This window comes from Gadus morhua, chromosome 8, assembly GCF_902167405.1.
Source record: "Gadus morhua chromosome 8, gadMor3.0, whole genome shotgun sequence".
NCBI classification, from domain to species: domain Eukaryota; kingdom Metazoa; phylum Chordata; class Actinopteri; order Gadiformes; family Gadidae; genus Gadus; species Gadus morhua.
In genome coordinates, this window is record NC_044055.1 from 8,619,598 (window position 1) to 8,636,854 (window position 17,257).

The 17,257-nt window shown below is 41.7% G+C and overlaps 4 protein-coding genes across 4 annotated transcripts in view; 2 read left to right on the forward strand and 2 right to left on the reverse strand.

The window, feature by feature from the left end:
- Positions 1 to 4,333, forward strand: part of si:ch211-106h4.4 (MAM and LDL-receptor class A domain-containing protein 1) — a 31,909-nt gene extending 27,576 nt beyond the window's left edge. The window contains exons 44-51 of the mRNA XM_030364746.1: positions 276 to 454; positions 1,073 to 1,346; positions 1,474 to 1,633; positions 1,797 to 1,911; positions 2,293 to 2,407; positions 3,424 to 3,532; positions 3,980 to 4,082; positions 4,175 to 4,333. Of these exons, the coding sequence (XP_030220606.1) occupies positions 276 to 454; positions 1,073 to 1,346; positions 1,474 to 1,633; positions 1,797 to 1,911; positions 2,293 to 2,407; positions 3,424 to 3,532; positions 3,980 to 4,082; positions 4,175 to 4,255 (1,136 nt within the window). The 3' untranslated portion in view covers positions 4,256 to 4,333. The remainder of the gene's footprint in view (positions 1 to 275; positions 455 to 1,072; positions 1,347 to 1,473; positions 1,634 to 1,796; positions 1,912 to 2,292; positions 2,408 to 3,423; positions 3,533 to 3,979; positions 4,083 to 4,174) is intronic.
- A 1,628-nt stretch (positions 4,334 to 5,961) lies between these two features.
- Positions 5,962 to 8,674, forward strand: myl12.2 (myosin, light chain 12, genome duplicate 2). Its single transcript, XM_030364807.1, has 4 exons — positions 5,962 to 6,247; positions 6,729 to 6,932; positions 7,392 to 7,553; positions 8,210 to 8,674. The coding sequence occupies exons 2-4, from the start codon at positions 6,749 to 6,751 to the stop codon at positions 8,380 to 8,382; spliced, it is 519 nt and encodes a 172-aa protein (XP_030220667.1). The 5' UTR covers positions 5,962 to 6,247; positions 6,729 to 6,748; the 3' UTR covers positions 8,383 to 8,674.
- Positions 8,675 to 9,156: 482 nt separating this feature from the next.
- On the reverse strand, positions 9,157 to 12,219 carry bag1 (BCL2 associated athanogene 1). Its single transcript, XM_030364804.1, has 7 exons — positions 12,085 to 12,219; positions 11,280 to 11,405; positions 11,112 to 11,194; positions 10,917 to 11,030; positions 10,659 to 10,766; positions 10,481 to 10,543; positions 9,157 to 9,872 (listed from the first exon to the last, which is right to left on the reverse strand). Exons 1-7 carry the CDS (start codon positions 12,119 to 12,121, stop codon positions 9,783 to 9,785), a joined length of 621 nt encoding a protein of 206 aa, XP_030220664.1. The 5' UTR covers positions 12,122 to 12,219; the 3' UTR covers positions 9,157 to 9,782.
- A 383-nt stretch (positions 12,220 to 12,602) lies between these two features.
- chmp5a (charged multivesicular body protein 5a) lies at positions 12,603 to 16,338 on the reverse strand. Its single transcript, XM_030364802.1, has 8 exons — positions 16,101 to 16,338; positions 15,679 to 15,783; positions 15,493 to 15,539; positions 15,241 to 15,334; positions 14,761 to 14,832; positions 14,292 to 14,400; positions 13,650 to 13,765; positions 12,603 to 13,353 (listed from the first exon to the last, which is right to left on the reverse strand). Exons 1-8 carry the CDS (start codon positions 16,167 to 16,169, stop codon positions 13,303 to 13,305), a joined length of 663 nt encoding a protein of 220 aa, XP_030220662.1. The 5' UTR covers positions 16,170 to 16,338; the 3' UTR covers positions 12,603 to 13,302.
- Positions 16,339 to 17,257: the final 919 nt, after the last annotated feature.

A 17,257-nucleotide genomic window follows, 5' to 3' on the forward strand; every position in this document is an offset into this window, starting at 1 on the left:
GTGTGTGTGTGTGTGTGTGTGTGTGTGTGTGTGTGTGTGTGTGTGTGTGTGTGTGTGTGTGTGTGTGTGTTGGTGTGTGTGTGTGTGTGTGTGTGTGTGCATGTGTGTGTGTGTGTGTCTGTGTGTGTGTGTGTGTGTGTCTGTGTGTGTGCATGTGTGTGTGTGTGTGTGCATGTGTGTGTGTGTGTGTGCATGTTTGTGTGTGCCTGTGTGTCTATGTGTGTGTGTGTGTGTGTGTGTGTGTGCCTCTGTGTGTGTGTGTGTGTGTGCCTCAGCGAATGGAGGGTGCCTTCAGCTGTGGTACCACATGCACGGCCCAGGCGTGGGGACCCTGAACGTGTACCGTCAGAGCCAGTCACGCCAGGACACCCTGCTGCTGTTCCGCTCCGGGGACCAAAGCCCCATGTGGAGGTTCGCCCAGGCCCCCCTGGGGGACCGCACCCTGCCATACCGGGTCAGTCCATCCTTACCCCCCCCCCTCCCCTCCGCGCTGGGGCGACTAACAGGGGGTTCGTTTATGTTTTGGGAGGTTTGTAGTACATTATGGAAATGCCTGCTACGGGTTGGGAGCTGGGTGGAAGGGGAGGCTGGCTCGGCACACCCAGGACGGATGTCCGACCGAGGGGACGCGTCCGTTGTTCTATCCCCCCTTGAGATCCGGGCCGAAGGCTGGACCCAAACAGACGCTCAGGAATTATCGGCGATATTGATATCGATATTGATTGAATTCATTGCATGTGCCGTCATCTTATATCGACAGACTCTATGAATGATAGATATTTTCCGTGAGAGTTAATGCTTAGATGCTATGAAAATAAGTAAATAAATAAAATAAATGGATAAATGGATTAAAAATAATAAAAATCGTAATAAATAATAGATTATTTAATGAATGAATGATGAATATATGCTCTGTAAGGTGACCTTGGGTGTCTTGAAAGGCGCCTCTAAATTAAATGTATTATTATTATTATTATTATTAATAATATTATTACAATCATAGCCTTTTATACTAGATGGTGCTACACGTCCAGAGCGGACCAATATGAACAGATCGGTCCTCTGGTTGTAGATCGTGGTGGAAGGCGTGAGTGAGGGCCCCACCCAGAGCGGGGACATGGCCTTCGACGACGTCCAGGTCACCCACCAACCCTGCCCCCCGCCGGGCCACTGCGACTTTGAGAGCAGCCTGTGTGACTGGAGCAACCTGGGTGGAGGAGCGGACCTAGGGGGAGGAGCGGACCTGGGTGGAGGAGCGGACCTGGGGGGCTGGCTCAGGGGCCGGGGAGCCTCCCCACACCCCAGCAACGGGCCCGACGTCGATCACACCACCAACTCAGATCAGGGTAATCAAAGAAGCCCACCAACAAGAAAATAACATGATTTTTTTTAAATCAAACTTGTTGTTGCTTAATCCCTAATTTGTACTTTGTTCTTGGTTTCATACACCAACACTGTCCTGTTTTATGATAGGTTACTATGTGCATATTGACACCTATGTTGGTGGTTGGGGAACGGTGTCGTCCCTGCGAGGGGATTTACTCCAAGCCGCCACTGGAGGGCACTGTCTCAACTTTTGGTACCATATGAATGGTAGTGATGTGGGCACTCTGCAGGTGTATATAAATGACAGGTAAGTAACGTAGTTTAAATCTTTCTCTAGTCACTATAAATAGTGCAAGAAGTGCGCATGGTGTGAATAGCTTTTTTTTTTTTTTTTTTATAGATGTCTAAAAACTGTACAGACAAAGAATTCCATATATATTGTTTTATAACTTTTAACATGTCGTTGTCAGGAAAATGCACAACAGCGGCAAAGGGGAAGGAGTTCTACTTTGGAATAAGGATGGTAACCAAGGACACACGTGGCTGGAGGCTAGCGTGCCTGCTCTTCACGGAAATGCATTCTGGGTAATAAATCTATCATCAAGCACACACATAACTCAATTTATTCCTAACTTATCAATCATCTCTCCGGGGACATTCAGTGTTTGGTTTCATTTTGAGAAATGTACTTAATTTACCATTAGTTAATGGAACCTTTTAGGATGAAGGGATGCCCACAACATGGAAATAAAGCAATAAAAGATTCGGGAATCCTCATAATTTATAATTAAATTATGTGAATTATACTTTGTTTAAAAAATAACACGCCAGCAATGTCTTGCATCCATTTCACTGTAAAATGTAACTTAAAAAAATGCTAGTCTGGCACATCTTCTGCTCTGTAATGTTATGCATGATATGTTATTGTGCTGTCAGTGTGTGACAGGGTTGTGTGTCTGTGTGCAGTTTGTGTTTGCGTATCAGGGTGGAACGAGTGGTGGTGGCACCGTGGCGCTGGACGATATCAACGTCCTGTCCGGACCGTGCCCCAATGTGCCCCCTACGCCACCGACCACTGAAGGTAGACCCGCTGAGCCCCCTGGCCTCAAAACACACGAGATGACATTTAACAAGACATTATGAATTTGAATATTATACCACCAGGTGTGAGTGTGATTAGCCGTTACGAGCCGTTTTGAAAATCTGCCTCTTCTGACATCACAAATGGGCGTGTCCACTTAGATGTGTGCTGGATGGATCAGTCTACCAGCCTACCCAGCGGACTGTAGCAAACGTTGCTCATCTATCCGTCATACGTCTTGGTGGACAGGCCCACTTGTGATGTCAAAAGCTGCACATTTTCAATCACACTCACACCTGGTGGTATAATATGGCACAATAATAGGGTGCACTCACACTAGGCCATCTGGCCGTGGCCGTTGGCCGTCGCAACTGTGGCCTGGCCACGGTAGGCTCTTGTACATACGTCATCACGTCGTAACACGTCATCACCAAGCGTCCGCTGCATGGACCATAATAAAGTCTGCCGCCAGTCAGAGTTTTAACAACAATGGACAACAACACAGAGAACACAGTTCGCACTTTGCTGAGTCTGTTGCTTATCGTCTGCCCAAATGGCTAACAGACAATCGACTTTTCTATGGGACCAACGTGAACCAACAGTTGAACCGCTTGACGCAATGTTTACCGTTTAATGGGAAAGAAGGCCCGTCGCCTTTATTATGGCCATGGTCGTCGCATGGACTATACGTCATCCAGCTCAGGTTGCTTAGCCGTGTGTGTGCACGTGTCGGCTCATTAGCATCTGTACCGTGGCGGCCCGTGCCGTAGCAGCACACCTCTCCCAAGTGGCCAAGTTGGCCTGGCCTGGCCAGACTGGCCACAGTCACACTGGCAGATTTGAGCACGGTAAGGTGTGAAAACGGCCACGGCCACGGCCAGATGGCCTAGTGTGAGTGCACCCTCTCCCTCGTGGGAGAAAACATCCACTGCTTCTCAAAGACCCCTTGTGGTGAATGGCTTCCACAGTAGCGAATGGAGGGTTTTGTTTGGGAAAAGGTTTGTTTGTCTCCACAGAATCACTAACCGTTGGGCTGGCAGTGGGACTCACTCTGATGTCGGGCGTTGCCATCGCCAGCAGCCTCTACGCGTTCAATAATTGGTGGACTGCAAGGTGGTCCGCAAGGTACATGTGGATGATGATGATGATGATGAGGATGATGATGATAGGGGTAATAATGTTAGGTTATACTTATATTATTGTACTTTCAAAGTTATTTTATTGAATTTTAAATTTGACAAAAATATAAAAAAATGGAACATAATTCCCACCGACAACAATAATCCCTTTGCCCTTTCTATCACTCAATGATCATTCGTCATCCTCAAATTTATCAAGCGATGTGCAACTTATGTCCACAAATCAGTGTGCTCATTGCAAAGCCATCGTAGTTCAAGCTGCTAATTAACATGAGATGGACTGAATAAATTAGAAGAAAGGATAAAATGCTATATTATTGTACTTTACAGGGCCATTTAAAGTTATGAACAATAAAGAGTCATTATTGAGTTTACGATTACAGTGTTATTGGACGCATAAAAGATGACTGTTTTTTGTTCTATCTTTGTGTAGTGGTTTTGTCTGTGTGTGCGGGTGCCTCGGGGGTGCACCGGAGAACACCGACCGTGTGGAAATCGCCCGGAACTCAGTATTTGAGATTATGAGCGACCAACAAGTGAGTATTAAAAGTGCCAAACATTCTGAGCACACATAGTGTCCAACGTGTTCCGGACGGTACTACATGGCAACCTCTTCTTTTTCTTTCAGGAAGCACAACATGAAAGTGAATCAGACCGTTCCTTCTTCAACAATTTGTATGAGCCGTCCCAACCAGATACCCCCGTGTGAGCACAGATGCATAATAGATCATATATTGGTGTTATATGATTCCTAAGTTAATAATAAATGCAATTCATTTTGAGGATACTGGTTTACATTGTGTTTCTGTAACTGTTTCTCTTTTACATGTCTCTACATCCAACGGGGTGAGTCTAGGAAGTTAAAAAAGAGTGATTGATAACAAAATGTTAAAGGAGACATATTATGGTGTTTTCCAAACAAGTAAACATAGTATATGAGTTCCAGAAAACAAGTTTTTGAAGCTGTTTGCTGGAAATAGTTTATAGGAAAAAGAATCTTGCCTATACCGCAATTCCCCTCAGTTTCAGTCCCTTCAGAATGCGCTGTTTCTGGTGTCCATAGCTTTAATGCAAATGAGCTGCTGCCCATTGACCAATGAGCTGTCAGAGTGAACCACAGCATGGAGGAGAAGTGATTGTTCCCGTTTGCGACTCCTGGAGCTCTATATCTATATAATATAATATAACATAATGATAATAATATTATTATATAATATATAGGTATTTATATTATATTATATCTAATATCACGGCCGCAAGCTATGAATGCCTCCGATGATATTATGAATCATAAAGACGTCTCTGGTATTAGATTTGATTAGATTAGATTAGATTAGATTAGGCTTTATTGATCCTTTTGGGATGACTCCCTCAAGGAAATTGATTGTCCAGTAGCTTACAGAAAGAAACACAACACAATATTAAATTATATACAATATAAGATAAACAATACACTCTTAGATAACTATAAAAAGTAAAACAAAAAGTAAACAGTAAACAATAATTATAATAACAATAATATAAGATAAACAATAAACTCTTAACTAACTAACTAACTGTAAAAAGTAAACAAAAACAGTAAACAGTAAACAATAAACTCTTTGGGGAAAGGAACTTTTGCCTTAACGCTCTGAAGTCCATATTGAACCGCGACATGGAGGGGAAAGGGATGGTACTGCCGGACTGCCGCCGAAGCTTCGGCGGCAGTCCGGCAGCTCAGCTCCGGGAGTATCCTTTCTCCTCCATGTCTCCTCTTCGGCGGCAGTACGGCAGCTCCGGCGGGGGGAGCTCGGTGGCATATCCCTGCTTCTGAATTGCACGAACATCTCCGCCCAGCGCTCGGCTGCTGGTCCACAAAATCATAGCTATGCTCTGATTGGAGGGGCGTGGGGAAGTGGGAAGTAGTATTCGTGCGCCGAAACTGACTCGCTCGTTTGGTAATGTAGACGGGGTACTTTCAAAAATGCATATCCCACTCAAAAAATCATGTACAGACTTATTTCAAAGTTTGTATGCATGTGGGAGCACCAGAGACCCACAACAACACCCAAAAGCACAGACAAAATTGTTGTTTTCATAATATATCCCCTTTAAAATGTTCAATGTTTTGAAAGTGTAAATGCAATAAATACAGTAAAGTGCAGACGAAAAATATTCTCCAAGCCTACGACAATTCTCAACATGCATATGGATAAACAAGGGACTCAAACATGTAGGCTATTGTATGTGGGGGCACATAGTTACTTTGGAGTGAGATAGAGAGGACTGCTATATGTTGTTGCGGGTATGATATGATGCAGATAAAGGGGCGGCCTCATTTATTTTCGTCAACACAATAGCATAACGACGGCATGCCTCAACACTGAGTTTACATACAGGGATTCTGCAATGTCATGGGAAATGTATTTGTGTTTATTATGTCATCGTAACACAACTTGACTCGTGTTATATTGTTTAACAATTAATATACATAACGCACAAACAAAGAACACTCGCAATTTAACGCACACTAAATAATTAACAGGAGGAGAACCGAGTGGAATATTCCAGGGCTGTGTCACTCCGGCGGGGAGCTGACCTGTGATTGGTCAGTATCTTCAAACAGAGGAAGTGATAAATACCTCCTGGCTATCGCAACGTTCCGTTGTTCATTGACTAGTGCCTACTGGTTCATTGCATATACTAATTATTCTCTGATAAGGTGAGATATTATTTTATTGAGTCATTGCTGCTGTATCATATTGTGTGATGGTTTAATGGTTCGATGATAGAGAGTGAAACAGTCGTTTCCTCTGCGGTAGCCAAACCAGGGCAAGGTTGCTGACTGATAATTACCTCGCTAAAGCAAACAAGGGAGCATGTTAGGACACTAGTATGAACAGTGATGGATTCCTATACATGATGTAAAGTTGATATCGTGTATGTTTAGGGATAACATTGTAAACCCTACATATATATGGCAATGTCTGCTCTGTCTGGATTGAAATCATATCGCACTGCCTTCCATAGAGGTTTATTATCATGCGGATTTGATCAACGGAATGCACCTGTTTCAGTGTTTCTGCTGCAATGTGTATCCTATATTTAATGAATATAATATAGTACACGTTATCCTATGATATAACCCCGTATTATGTACATAACAATATAATGTTAAATGCAAATAATGATGATGTTTACAGCCAAGCGTCTACCAGCCACCATGTCGAGCAAAAGGGCCAAGGGGAAGAACACCAAGAAGCGGCCCCAGCGCGCCACCTCAAACGTGTTCGCAATGTTCGACCAGTCGCAGATTCAAGAGTTCAAAGAAGCTTTTAACATGATCGACCAGAATCGTGATGGTTTCATTGACAAAGAGGACTTGCACGACATGTTGGCCTCATTAGGTATATTTGATTGATATTTGATGGTCACTGTAGAAGGCTTGGAACATTGGATTTGTATATATCTGATTTAGGAGGAATCTGTTAACCTTTTTTATTGAAATATTGCACTATAAGGCCTATACAACAACGACATTACATCACAATGTTTCCAATGTCAGTGGCTATAATGTATATTCCAATACACCTACAATTATACATTAGAAATAAATTATGAACATTTTTCCTAAAAGGTGAATGTTGTCTAAATTGTTAACTATTAGCTCTGTCTATAGGCAATCTCTATCAAATTATATCCATGAATGTAGAAGACTAGAGAAATGTCAACAACAATAACCTTCTATGACAATATATTCCTGTTGGAGACAATTAAACAACTGTATAAACCTATGCTTTTCTCACCACACCATACCACCGTTCCACTACCAATCGTCCTGCTTGATCCACTTCATGTTCCCAAAGGTAAGAACCCTACCGAGGACTACCTGGAGACCATGATGAACGAGGCGCCCGGCCCCATCAACTTCACCATGTTCCTCACCATGTTCGGAGAGAAGCTGAACGGCACTGACCCGGAGGATGTCATCCGCAACGCCTTCGCCTGCTTCGACGAGGAGGCCACAGGTAGGCCCATGGCCATGGACGAACAGACAGATGGATAAACAGGCAGAGAGGCTGTATAGTTGTGTTGTGCCCTGTTCAGGTGGTTTAGTGTTGTTGGATTCAGAAACGTCATGTGATCGAAGGCTTATGGTACAGCGTGATGTTTCAGGTCTCTTTCTCGGCCCGATGTCTTACCTGATGTTCGTCTTAGTGTCTTATAGCATGTATTCTCTGTATTTATGACTGTCATATTGCATATTTATAAGTCATATTCTTATGCAGATATTATTGGGTAAAAAGTTAGGGGGTTGAAAGAATGTCAGTCATTTAAAAAAAAAATCTTGTGACCTTTAAATTATACTGAAGTATGAAGCTGCTTATACTTTAATGTCAGTGTATTGTGGTCCACAAGTGTGGAAATAATTCCGCCCCATTTACCACCGGACACAGAGAAGGAAAGAATATATTTCTGTACCGATAGATTAATACATGTTTTATAATATTCAGACCATGCACCCTAGATACCAACTTATTTAACCTAGTTGGAATAAAATTGTGGATGGGGGTTACCTGGGATCCTGATCAATAATCGGTCTTTACTTTTATACCATTACTCAAATACAATCAAAAGCAAATAACAAAGTGCTTGATTACCCCCCCCCCCCCCTCCCCCCCAGGTATCATCCACGAGGACTCCCTGAGAGAGCTGCTCACCACCATGGGGGACCGCTTCACCGACGAGGACGTGGACGAGCTCTTCAGAGAGGCCCCCATCGACACCAAGGGCAACTTCAACTACGTGGCTTTCACACGCATCCTGAAGCACGGGGCGAAGGATAAGGACGACTGAGGCCGTCCGCAACCCGCCATCACTACAAGACTGTTGGATTTCACATGAGAATTTTCACCGTATTTATTTGGTTATCGTTTCCATTGACGGAGAAGAGCTTCCAGCACGCATCACTGTGGTTCGTTTCACTAATATGCCCGTGTAGACCTACTATAGACACACACACACACAATCATAGTTCATATGCACCTCTATGATAACACTATGGGTCTGGTATATTGATTATAGCTTTAGGAGGGAGGTATTGGCCCATCGGTGGGGTAAAACTGGAAATAAACTCGAACGAAAATGACTGCCGGTGTAATTCTTTTAGCATTTTTCATATACAACTTCAAGATTAAATTGTACTTTAATTACTCAGAATAACGTCTCATCTTATGTATTCAAAGCAAGCGTTGAAGGGACCTATAACACTAGTATTTTGAAATGTATGAATAGCTTCATACGCATGTTGTGAAAAGTTTGCGGCTGCTTTAATGTTACCACAAAATAAATCATTGAAAAGTTTTGACCATTTTAAGTTAATGGTTCATATTCTCTATTCGTCTGATTCTGAAAAATGACATTGTTGAAGTCGCTTACAGTGATTATTTCAGAACACGCGTATCAAGTAGTACTCACTTGTATTAGATAACAGCAGAGTCTGACGATTCCCCTCTAAGCCTTTAATGATCTTGTGATCTACTTTCAGGGTAGATGAGGTCATGAGAATCACACGGCCTGCAGTCTCACGGAGTATGACTTCAACCACAACACACGACAAGGAGAATCAGCCAGATAACACAAACACATTTTATTTCAATTTAATACACCTTGTGGTTTGAGTCAGCTTAAAATCAAGCGCTCTATACAAAGATGTACGTAAAACGTGAAACGATCCTCATTAGGACCTATTCATCACAAAATTCATTGGATTAAATAAAAGTCTGCTCGTTGCCACAAAAATATCCATTTACGCACAATTTACGCACAATGAGCGGGGAAATAAAAACGTTTTTCAAGATATGTTTCACAAGAGCAGGGAACAGGTGTGGTGCAGAATAATGACACACAGGTGGACAGATATATATATATCACTGTCACCAACATTTTACAAGTAGCTTTAGTTTTTTTTTTTCTTTCTTTCTTTTGAAGGCCTTTAATGATACATGAACATTCGTGTAGCCATGATGAAAACCGGAGACCAACTGGCTTCGACTTTGTTTAAGGTTGGGAGGGACCCACAAATGACCAGACAGGATCATCGCTGTAGTCAATAAATCCACAGGCAACAGATCCACAATTGAAGCTTTCAGTGCAGTTATTATATCCGTTTGCTCACAGAGCAATGTATATATGACTGTTGGCCACTGGCAGAGCAGAGGGGGATCCTACATGATAGAAGGGAGGACTAGGTGACCTTAGTCTACCAGTGCCATGTTTTTGGACTGGATCTTCGCTAGATGATCTGATATTCCCGCCTCGACTTTGTCACACTGGGCCAGGAAATCCTAAAAAGTAAATAAAAGCATGGTTACTCTTACTGATGAGTTCATGCAGTATACAGCATTGGAGTTTGAATCATGTGGCAGTAATAGGAATAGCCATGGTTGGATGTAAAACTAATGGCAAACATGCATCACAGGAGATAGTTTACCACCACATGGTTCATTTACTGGTCCATGCCATGGAATTCTCCTTCGTACAAGCCCCACGTGTTCCCCTTTCTTGTAAAGGATTGTAGTGGGGTTATAAAGACGTTGAAACGCAGTGTTTCATTAAAAGGAACATAGAGATGGCTGTCAGTTAAAATATTTTAGTGTTGATGTGAATTCCCGCTTCAACGATGCATGGTTAATACAAAGTAGTACAAAATAATAAATTACTGTATGCAACTGTGGAAATAATAGTCAGTGTATTAACAACCTACATACGGTTGTGGAGGTCGATATTAGGGAAACTTGCTGACCGTCCAGCCACTGGAAACCGAACACTCAATAATTTGATTGGGTGGATGCTGTTACTGTTTTATTGCTGCATTTCGCTGCATTTCTTGAGCCTTTAGTTACTGAATTAAGAGTCTGATGGGGATGGGAAATGGGACAATGACGAAGCGTACCTGAACTATTTTCACAAGTCCCTTTTTCTTCATTCGACAATCATTGAAATTCTCTGGTAAGCTCTGTTGCAGAAAAAAGATTAACACATTTTATATTTCTTGAGGTTATCACATGACATGACATTCCCCGGGATAAATCTGTGCGATGGTTTGAACACGGGGGCGTGGCAGAACGTACCAGTGAATCAATCTGTTCCAGAATCTTCATAAACTGCTCCGATGCGACCTTGACTCTGTGGTCCAGTTTGCTCAGCGCCTCCGCCTGAAGGTCCTTGGCGAGAAAGCCCTGCAGAAGCAACATGCCACACCCTCTCAGTTAGGTGGACAGAACCAACATCCAATCTGGTGATATCCAAGTGAAATGTAAATTAAAAGTTGGACGACTGTACACAATATATACTGACTTGTGTAATGACTACATATGTTTAATGCTTACGTTCTTGAGACCGGTCAGTTCTCCATCTACTTTTTCCAGCTTTTTGGCCGCCTGCTCCACAGATTTCTCTATGTCTTTTAGCTTCTTGAGTTCCGCTTCCTCCTCTGGACTATTCTGTTGAGGAGACCAAAGTTGGTTAGGAAGCTCACTTTTTAATTGTATATGAGCAATACTTTAGGGACAAAGAGGCCTTACCCTCTTCCCAATCATCATAAGCTTACAGCCTTGTTTCACTCCAAAGCTGGAGAGCTTCTCTTCCATGTCTTTTAAAGATTTCCCTGTAACACCACAGTAAATGTTTAGAAAGAAAGATTGGTCAAGTTTAACATTGTTTTTACCTTGCTATGCATGAGCATAGTGTACCTTTAAAGATAATTTTCTGTGATGGGGCCGGAACTCCAGTCGCTTGAGCAAGGGCATCTGACAAGTCTTTAACCGTAGCTTCACTTCCATCCTGTCCCGTCACTGTGATGCTATGTTTCGTAGAGCCTGGGTTGAATAACAAAGAAACATTTGTAGTAGCCTTATGAACTATTTGGGGCTAAGCAATACAATACAATGTCCCCACACAGTTCTAGACACAATTTTATCCAAGCATTTTTGCAAGCACTTATTTCTATTTGGATATTAATTCCACAATGTCGCTTTAGGAGACACACTAATATTACAGTCAAGACTGAGCAACAACATTGAAAACCTCGTGAACCTAAGTGAATAAACACAAAACAATACAACCATACATTACAAATTACCTACAAGTAAAATCAAACTTGAAAGATAGGTTCATGCAATGAAAGAAATGTCAAATAATAATATAATACAGGATGCAGGCAATGACTTGAAGACTGAATGAATGAACGGATCATCACGGGTCGAAGCCACATCTAGCCGGGTGACCGCAAGATGGTTCATAGTATATTGCTCAGTGCCACCTTATTCTAATTTAAACCAGCCCTTTTCCCGCCCTTCCCTTTTCATTGCACTACGTGGTCACCGTTTTAATTGGGATTTGAGTCACTTGTTGAAGTGTGTTATTGAAGGCAGCACAGGCAACATTGGCGTGGCTAGCAGGCGGTGATTATAGGTCGGGCCGATAAATTCGCGTTGCTGTGCATTCGAGATACACAGTCGCCTGGTTATTATAATGAAGAACCAAATCGTGAATTACCGTATGCAACTGTCACTGTTACCGTCTGTTCTGCCATTCCTATTTCCAATTTACAGCACTCTTGCTATTATTTGTTTACTTGCTGAAAAAACTACTTCCTGGAAACACAGGAAACGGTCCCGCATGCTTTAATGTACAGTCCATGCACGGCACATGCACCCATATACATTAGTTCCTGACCTGGACAGTAAATGACCTTGGATCCATCGTTGAAAAGCATACATAAAGCAATACATGCCACAAATAAAAATACGTTCCTACATTGTTTTTTTTACGGGAGATACTAGATCAACATTCATATATATTATGTTGATGCTATAATTATTAGACATATTCGTTGATTCAAATATCACTTTATTGTTTTTTATACCCAAAGCACATGTAGAGAAATGCCATTTTAGAATTCCACTCAATGATGCTTGAGGGATTAGGACATTAGGATTCCAACTCAGACCCAAGATAGGGCCTAGGCCCCTCTTGTGCATTGACATTTTGTAACGAAATGCGAATACAAAATGTAGACTTTTTTTTATTTTTATTAAACATGCAATTGCTCTTCCTTTTGCATCACTCCCAGTAGCAGAGTATTATGATTAGATAATGAGTCCAGCACCTTAACCATCCTGTGGGCAACTGTGTATTGTTTACAGGAGGGAATCATGGTGTGATATAGTTTAATCAAATATGTACTATATACACATGTATAAAAGTGTATCTAGCAAAATGTACAACGAAAAAAGAAGAGAGGAAGAACGTCCTTGCTAGAAAGAATATTGAATACAAATAATCAACATTAATTCAATGTGAAATTAAATGCATATTTTATTTTAGTGGTGTCATACAATCACACACACATACAAAATGGAAACCAATTCCATAATTTCCACAAAAGTAAATAAATGTTTTGACTGGCCCTCATGAATTTCTTCACTACTAAAAATTAGTCAACACATGATAACTTAAAATGGAATAATACTGCAAATAAGACAACTAAAAGACAAGGAAAATAGGTATTAGGATATGGAAAAAAACAAGCAGAACTATATATTACAAGGCCACATGCTAACATGTTATTAGTAATGACCGTACAAGACAACTTTAGTGTTCAATACTTTAGTGTTCTGAACTCAACCTGATCTGCCTGTATAAATGTTACTCTACATATAAAAAAAGTGTTTTCAGTCTAATGGTGCACTGCTTATTTCATCAGTCTTCTTTTTATGTGGCCGGAATCTGTGGAAGTCCGAATTCATCCACCAAAACACCATCCTGGAATGAAAACAATCAAATTATTGGTTGGTAAGTGCTATACCTAAACATTTGGCAAGTGCCAAACACTTGCTCTATCGTACCTTAATATTTTACCAATATATACCCAAATCTTAAAGTGGAATAAAAAAGCAAAAAAAAGCTTATAGCACTGTGCCTTAGCTGAAATCGATTCGATACGGCATAAAGGAAAAGTATTCACAAAGGTACACTACCCTATTACACATGCAGAGTAGGGTCCGACATTGACACAAACAACAACAACAACAACAACAACAACAACTATGGAGCTCTACCTTGTTGGTCTTGCTGTCGCTGGGCATTCCCTCAGGGATGGCCGGGGAGGCAGAGGCCTCGTCCAGGTACGTGTTGTCATCGTCCAGCAGGAGCTCGTCTCCCAGGGCGTCCAGCTCTGGAGGGAGAAGAACAAACAGCCCCAGGGTCCCTGGTCAGTTCACACTCCAAGCCCGAAGGTCCCGGGATCGAACCCCGAGGTTTGCAGTCTTACCTGTTGGCACCCTTTAGAAAAAATGCCTCACTTCTGCCCTCATCTGTTTACCACTCTCCAATATTATGTACAGCACTTTTAATAACCCTAACCCTACATCTGCATCTTGGTAAAAGTGTCTCCTAATGATTAAACGGTCAATTGTATCTCGAACCAAACTTCCTCGATTTCAGCTTAAGAACTTGTCCGTGGATATCATGGTGGCTATCAAATTCCATACAACGGTGTATTTGAATGCTTTTGTGTTTGTTTGACTCTATGCCGGGCCCAGCCTTCCAAAGGGGGAGGGCCATGCGGCGTCTAGGTGAACCCTGAACCAGTGAATCTTGTTCAGGGTTCAGGACAAACACACCTGTTGGTCCTGAGGTCTCTCTCTGTGATGTAAGCGATAGAGTGGTGGTTTATACGCAGTCATCCCACTGAGGCCTACCTGCTTCCAGGTCGTCCTCGTCTATCTCCGGCGTGCCGTAGCTGCGGCTCAGCGACTCCTGCACCTCACCGGCATCCTCCATCATGTCCTCCAGCTGGTCCTGGAGGTCCTGGAGACAGACACACACACACACACACACACACACACACACACACACACACACACACACACACCAACACACACACACACACACACACACACACACACACACACACACACACACAGACGTTTAGAATCATCATGATAGTTGTCACTAATTTTGTTGGGTGGCAACAATGTGGAAGAAGCGTTTAATACACTTCCTCAATAATTATAATGGCCAGGATGTGTTACACTGCTCGCTGGACGAATAAAGAATTTTGAGTTTGAATGCTTTGGGAAGTAATGTGGATAGCTTGGGTTTATGTGGCAGCAGTGGTATATTTGAGCTAAGTTTTTGCAGCTGGAAATAAACATTTCGCCGACGTACTTCAATCTGATCCAGTTTGACGTCCTTGTAAGCCCTTTTCATCTCCTTAGCACCGATCTTCATGGCTTCCACCTGAATGAAAGTCACAGATTATATATGGAGGAAGGATATTTAACAGATGGAATTGATTGGAACAACTAAAACTGTTGAATCCTAAATAATGGAGTCAATAAAGTCAGTTGCAGAACTCTTTGGTGTGAATCTTATTTAGTTACATGCAGTTTCCTATAATCTGCTTCACCCACTAGATTTTTAATATCCAGTAGATCCCAGTATGCCTTCATAGTATTCACTTCCCTTATATAAGTCACCTTTATGAGTATGGTTGGAATATTATCACGTAAATATGTGTATTGAAATAATTAATGTATTTGTTGGTTTATTTTCGGATATAAATAAAGATTCAAACTATTTTGATCTCTAATGAGGTTGTTGTGGCAGACCTAGTCCTGTGTGTTGGCCTTTTGCCAGAAGCGTTACCGTGGTTTTGGTGTCTTTCAGCGACTGGATGGTGTAGTTTGCCTGCTCCATGTTGAACGACTGCTGAGCTAGCTGATCCCGCTGGCCTTCATACCTGCCAAAGGATGTCATGTCAATTATCGTGAATATCAGGAAATAATAAAGAGCAAATACAAAATCAAAAACATAATTACATATAACATAAGCGTTAAATTTACATTGGTTTTGATCATGAGACAATTAGCATGATAAAATTTCAGCAAAATGACTTACATCCTCTTCTGTTTAAGTACTCTCAATGCCTTCTGTTTCACCATATTCTATACACAGGACGGGAAGAAATGTCATATTAATAATTTTGGTATTATTCATCTGTAAACAATTATGTGTGTGTGACAGTAATCGTATTATAAAAGGATAAAGCACTTTTTACATATCGATTCAGGATGATAGATCTACCTTTGAGGGTCCATCTCTCATCTTTTTCATTTGATCTTTGTACTTCAGTAGTTCTGCATCCAGTCTGGCAGTCTTTTTATCGATGGACTCTGCCCTGGCGTCCACCTATGCGAGGGGAATGAAGAAAATAAATATGAGATTGTTCCAACAAGAGATGGAGAGAACAATAAAGTTCTGTGAATCAGTAACACCATTAATGTCATCCAATGAAGATCTCCAATAGACTATCTTTATTTTGTCACAGTCGTGGGAATGATGCATCTATAACACCCTTTCTGTGCAATACATCCCCCTGTCTTTAAACCTTCACTTTTCCAGATCATTTAAATAGATGATAGTCGAGGCAGGATGCGATCGAGAGAGGAAAATTCGATAGGAAAACAACAATGGATTAACTGCAATTACAACCATATAATACTTACATTCCCAATGCAGTCCGACAGATTTGGAGGAGCATCTTTTCCCTTACTCCGTCCAAATATCCTGTTCATTTTGAAAACGTGAAAATGACCGAAACCTTTTAGATTTTTCTTTGAAAATAAAAGATCATCAGATCTAAAAGGCTCTTCTTCCAAGAAAACACCCGGAAGCAATGATGACAGCAAAAATTACTCCATTGGTTGGCATGATTGCCTGTAACCAATGAACATTCAGATGAGGTGGCCCTCTTGTGGCACAGAGAGAAATTGCACTGCCTATTGACAGTCTTTGTCCCGTTAGCTTTAATTGATTCCTTTGGTCTTTGTTGCCTTTACGGATAATGAAAGGATAATAGGCAGTTAATAAAAAAAACATCGGGACAAAAAGACAGAATAAAAATGAATTAATAATAATAATAATAATAATAATAATAATAATAATAATAATAATAATAATAAGAAAATAAATATAAATAATCAAAATAATAATAGTTATTATTATATTACCTAAGCAATAACAGTCTTTTAATGAGCTGGATTGCCTCAGGTATATATTAATTAATAAGGATTCAATCTTATTTATATCATAGTTTTATGGTACGGGCACGCCCAAAATACCCGACCACACACACACACACACACACACACACACACACACACACACACACACACACACACACACACACACACACACACACACACACACACACACACACACACACACACACACACACACACACACACACACACACACACACACACACACACACACAGACGCAGAAAAAAATACTGCCTCCGGCTACAGCACCACTGCATAAACAAGTGGACAACCGCTGCTGCCACAACCCAATTATGGGGAGGACGGGCTGCAATGAATGCTCAAAAATCCTTCTATAAAGTCTGAGAGGCTAATGCTAATAAACATTCTGTTACAAGGCCACTGACACAAGTCTCCTCTTCCTCCCTGGCCTCCAAGCTCCATGGGCTTCTGGCTCCAGCCATTGTGTTTCACCATGGAAACACTCCCTCTCTGTACCAAGAGGGAGAGACCCACGGCCTTCAGCCAAGGCTGGGCCTGATCAAACACAAGCTAATTTAAGGCTGTAGGTTGTAGGTGGCTGCAGGTGAGGGGCGGCCTTGTATTGTGAATGGTGCAATCT

What these genes read in the sequence shown, in the direction of transcription:
- myl12.2 (XM_030364807.1), top strand. Translation starts at nt 6,749, where the DNA reads ATGTCGAGCAAAAGGGCCAAGGGGAAGAACACCAAGAAGCGGCCCCAG. An exon ending in CGACATGTTGGCCTCATTAG is followed by an intron (nt 6,933 to 7,391) that starts GTATATTTGATT and finishes ATGTTCCCAAAG; the next exon opens with GTAAGAACCCTACCGAGGAC. An exon ending in CTTCGACGAGGAGGCCACAG is followed by an intron (nt 7,554 to 8,209) that starts GTAGGCCCATGG and finishes CCTCCCCCCCAG; the next exon opens with GTATCATCCACGAGGACTCC.
- chmp5a (XM_030364802.1), bottom strand. Translation starts at nt 16,169, where the DNA reads ATGAACAGGATATTTGGACGGAGTAAGGGAAAAGATGCTCCTCCAAAT. An exon ending in TCAAACTGGATCAGATTGAA is followed by an intron (nt 14,401 to 14,760) that starts GTACGTCGGCGA and finishes GTCTGTCTCCAG; the next exon opens with GACCTCCAGGACCAGCTGGA. An exon ending in GCGACAGCAAGACCAACAAG is followed by an intron (nt 13,354 to 13,649) that starts GTAGAGCTCCAT and finishes TTTTCATTCCAG; the next exon opens with GATGGTGTTTTGGTGGATGA.
- bag1 (XM_030364804.1), bottom strand. Translation starts at nt 12,121, where the DNA reads ATGGCAGAACAGACGGTAACAGTGACAGTTGCATACG. An exon ending in TTATGATGATTGGGAAGAGG is followed by an intron (nt 11,031 to 11,111) that starts GTAAGGCCTCTT and finishes TCTCCTCAACAG; the next exon opens with AATAGTCCAGAGGAGGAAGC. An exon ending in GACTTGTGAAAATAGTTCAG is followed by an intron (nt 9,873 to 10,480) that starts GTACGCTTCGTC and finishes TTTACTTTTTAG; the next exon opens with GATTTCCTGGCCCAGTGTGA.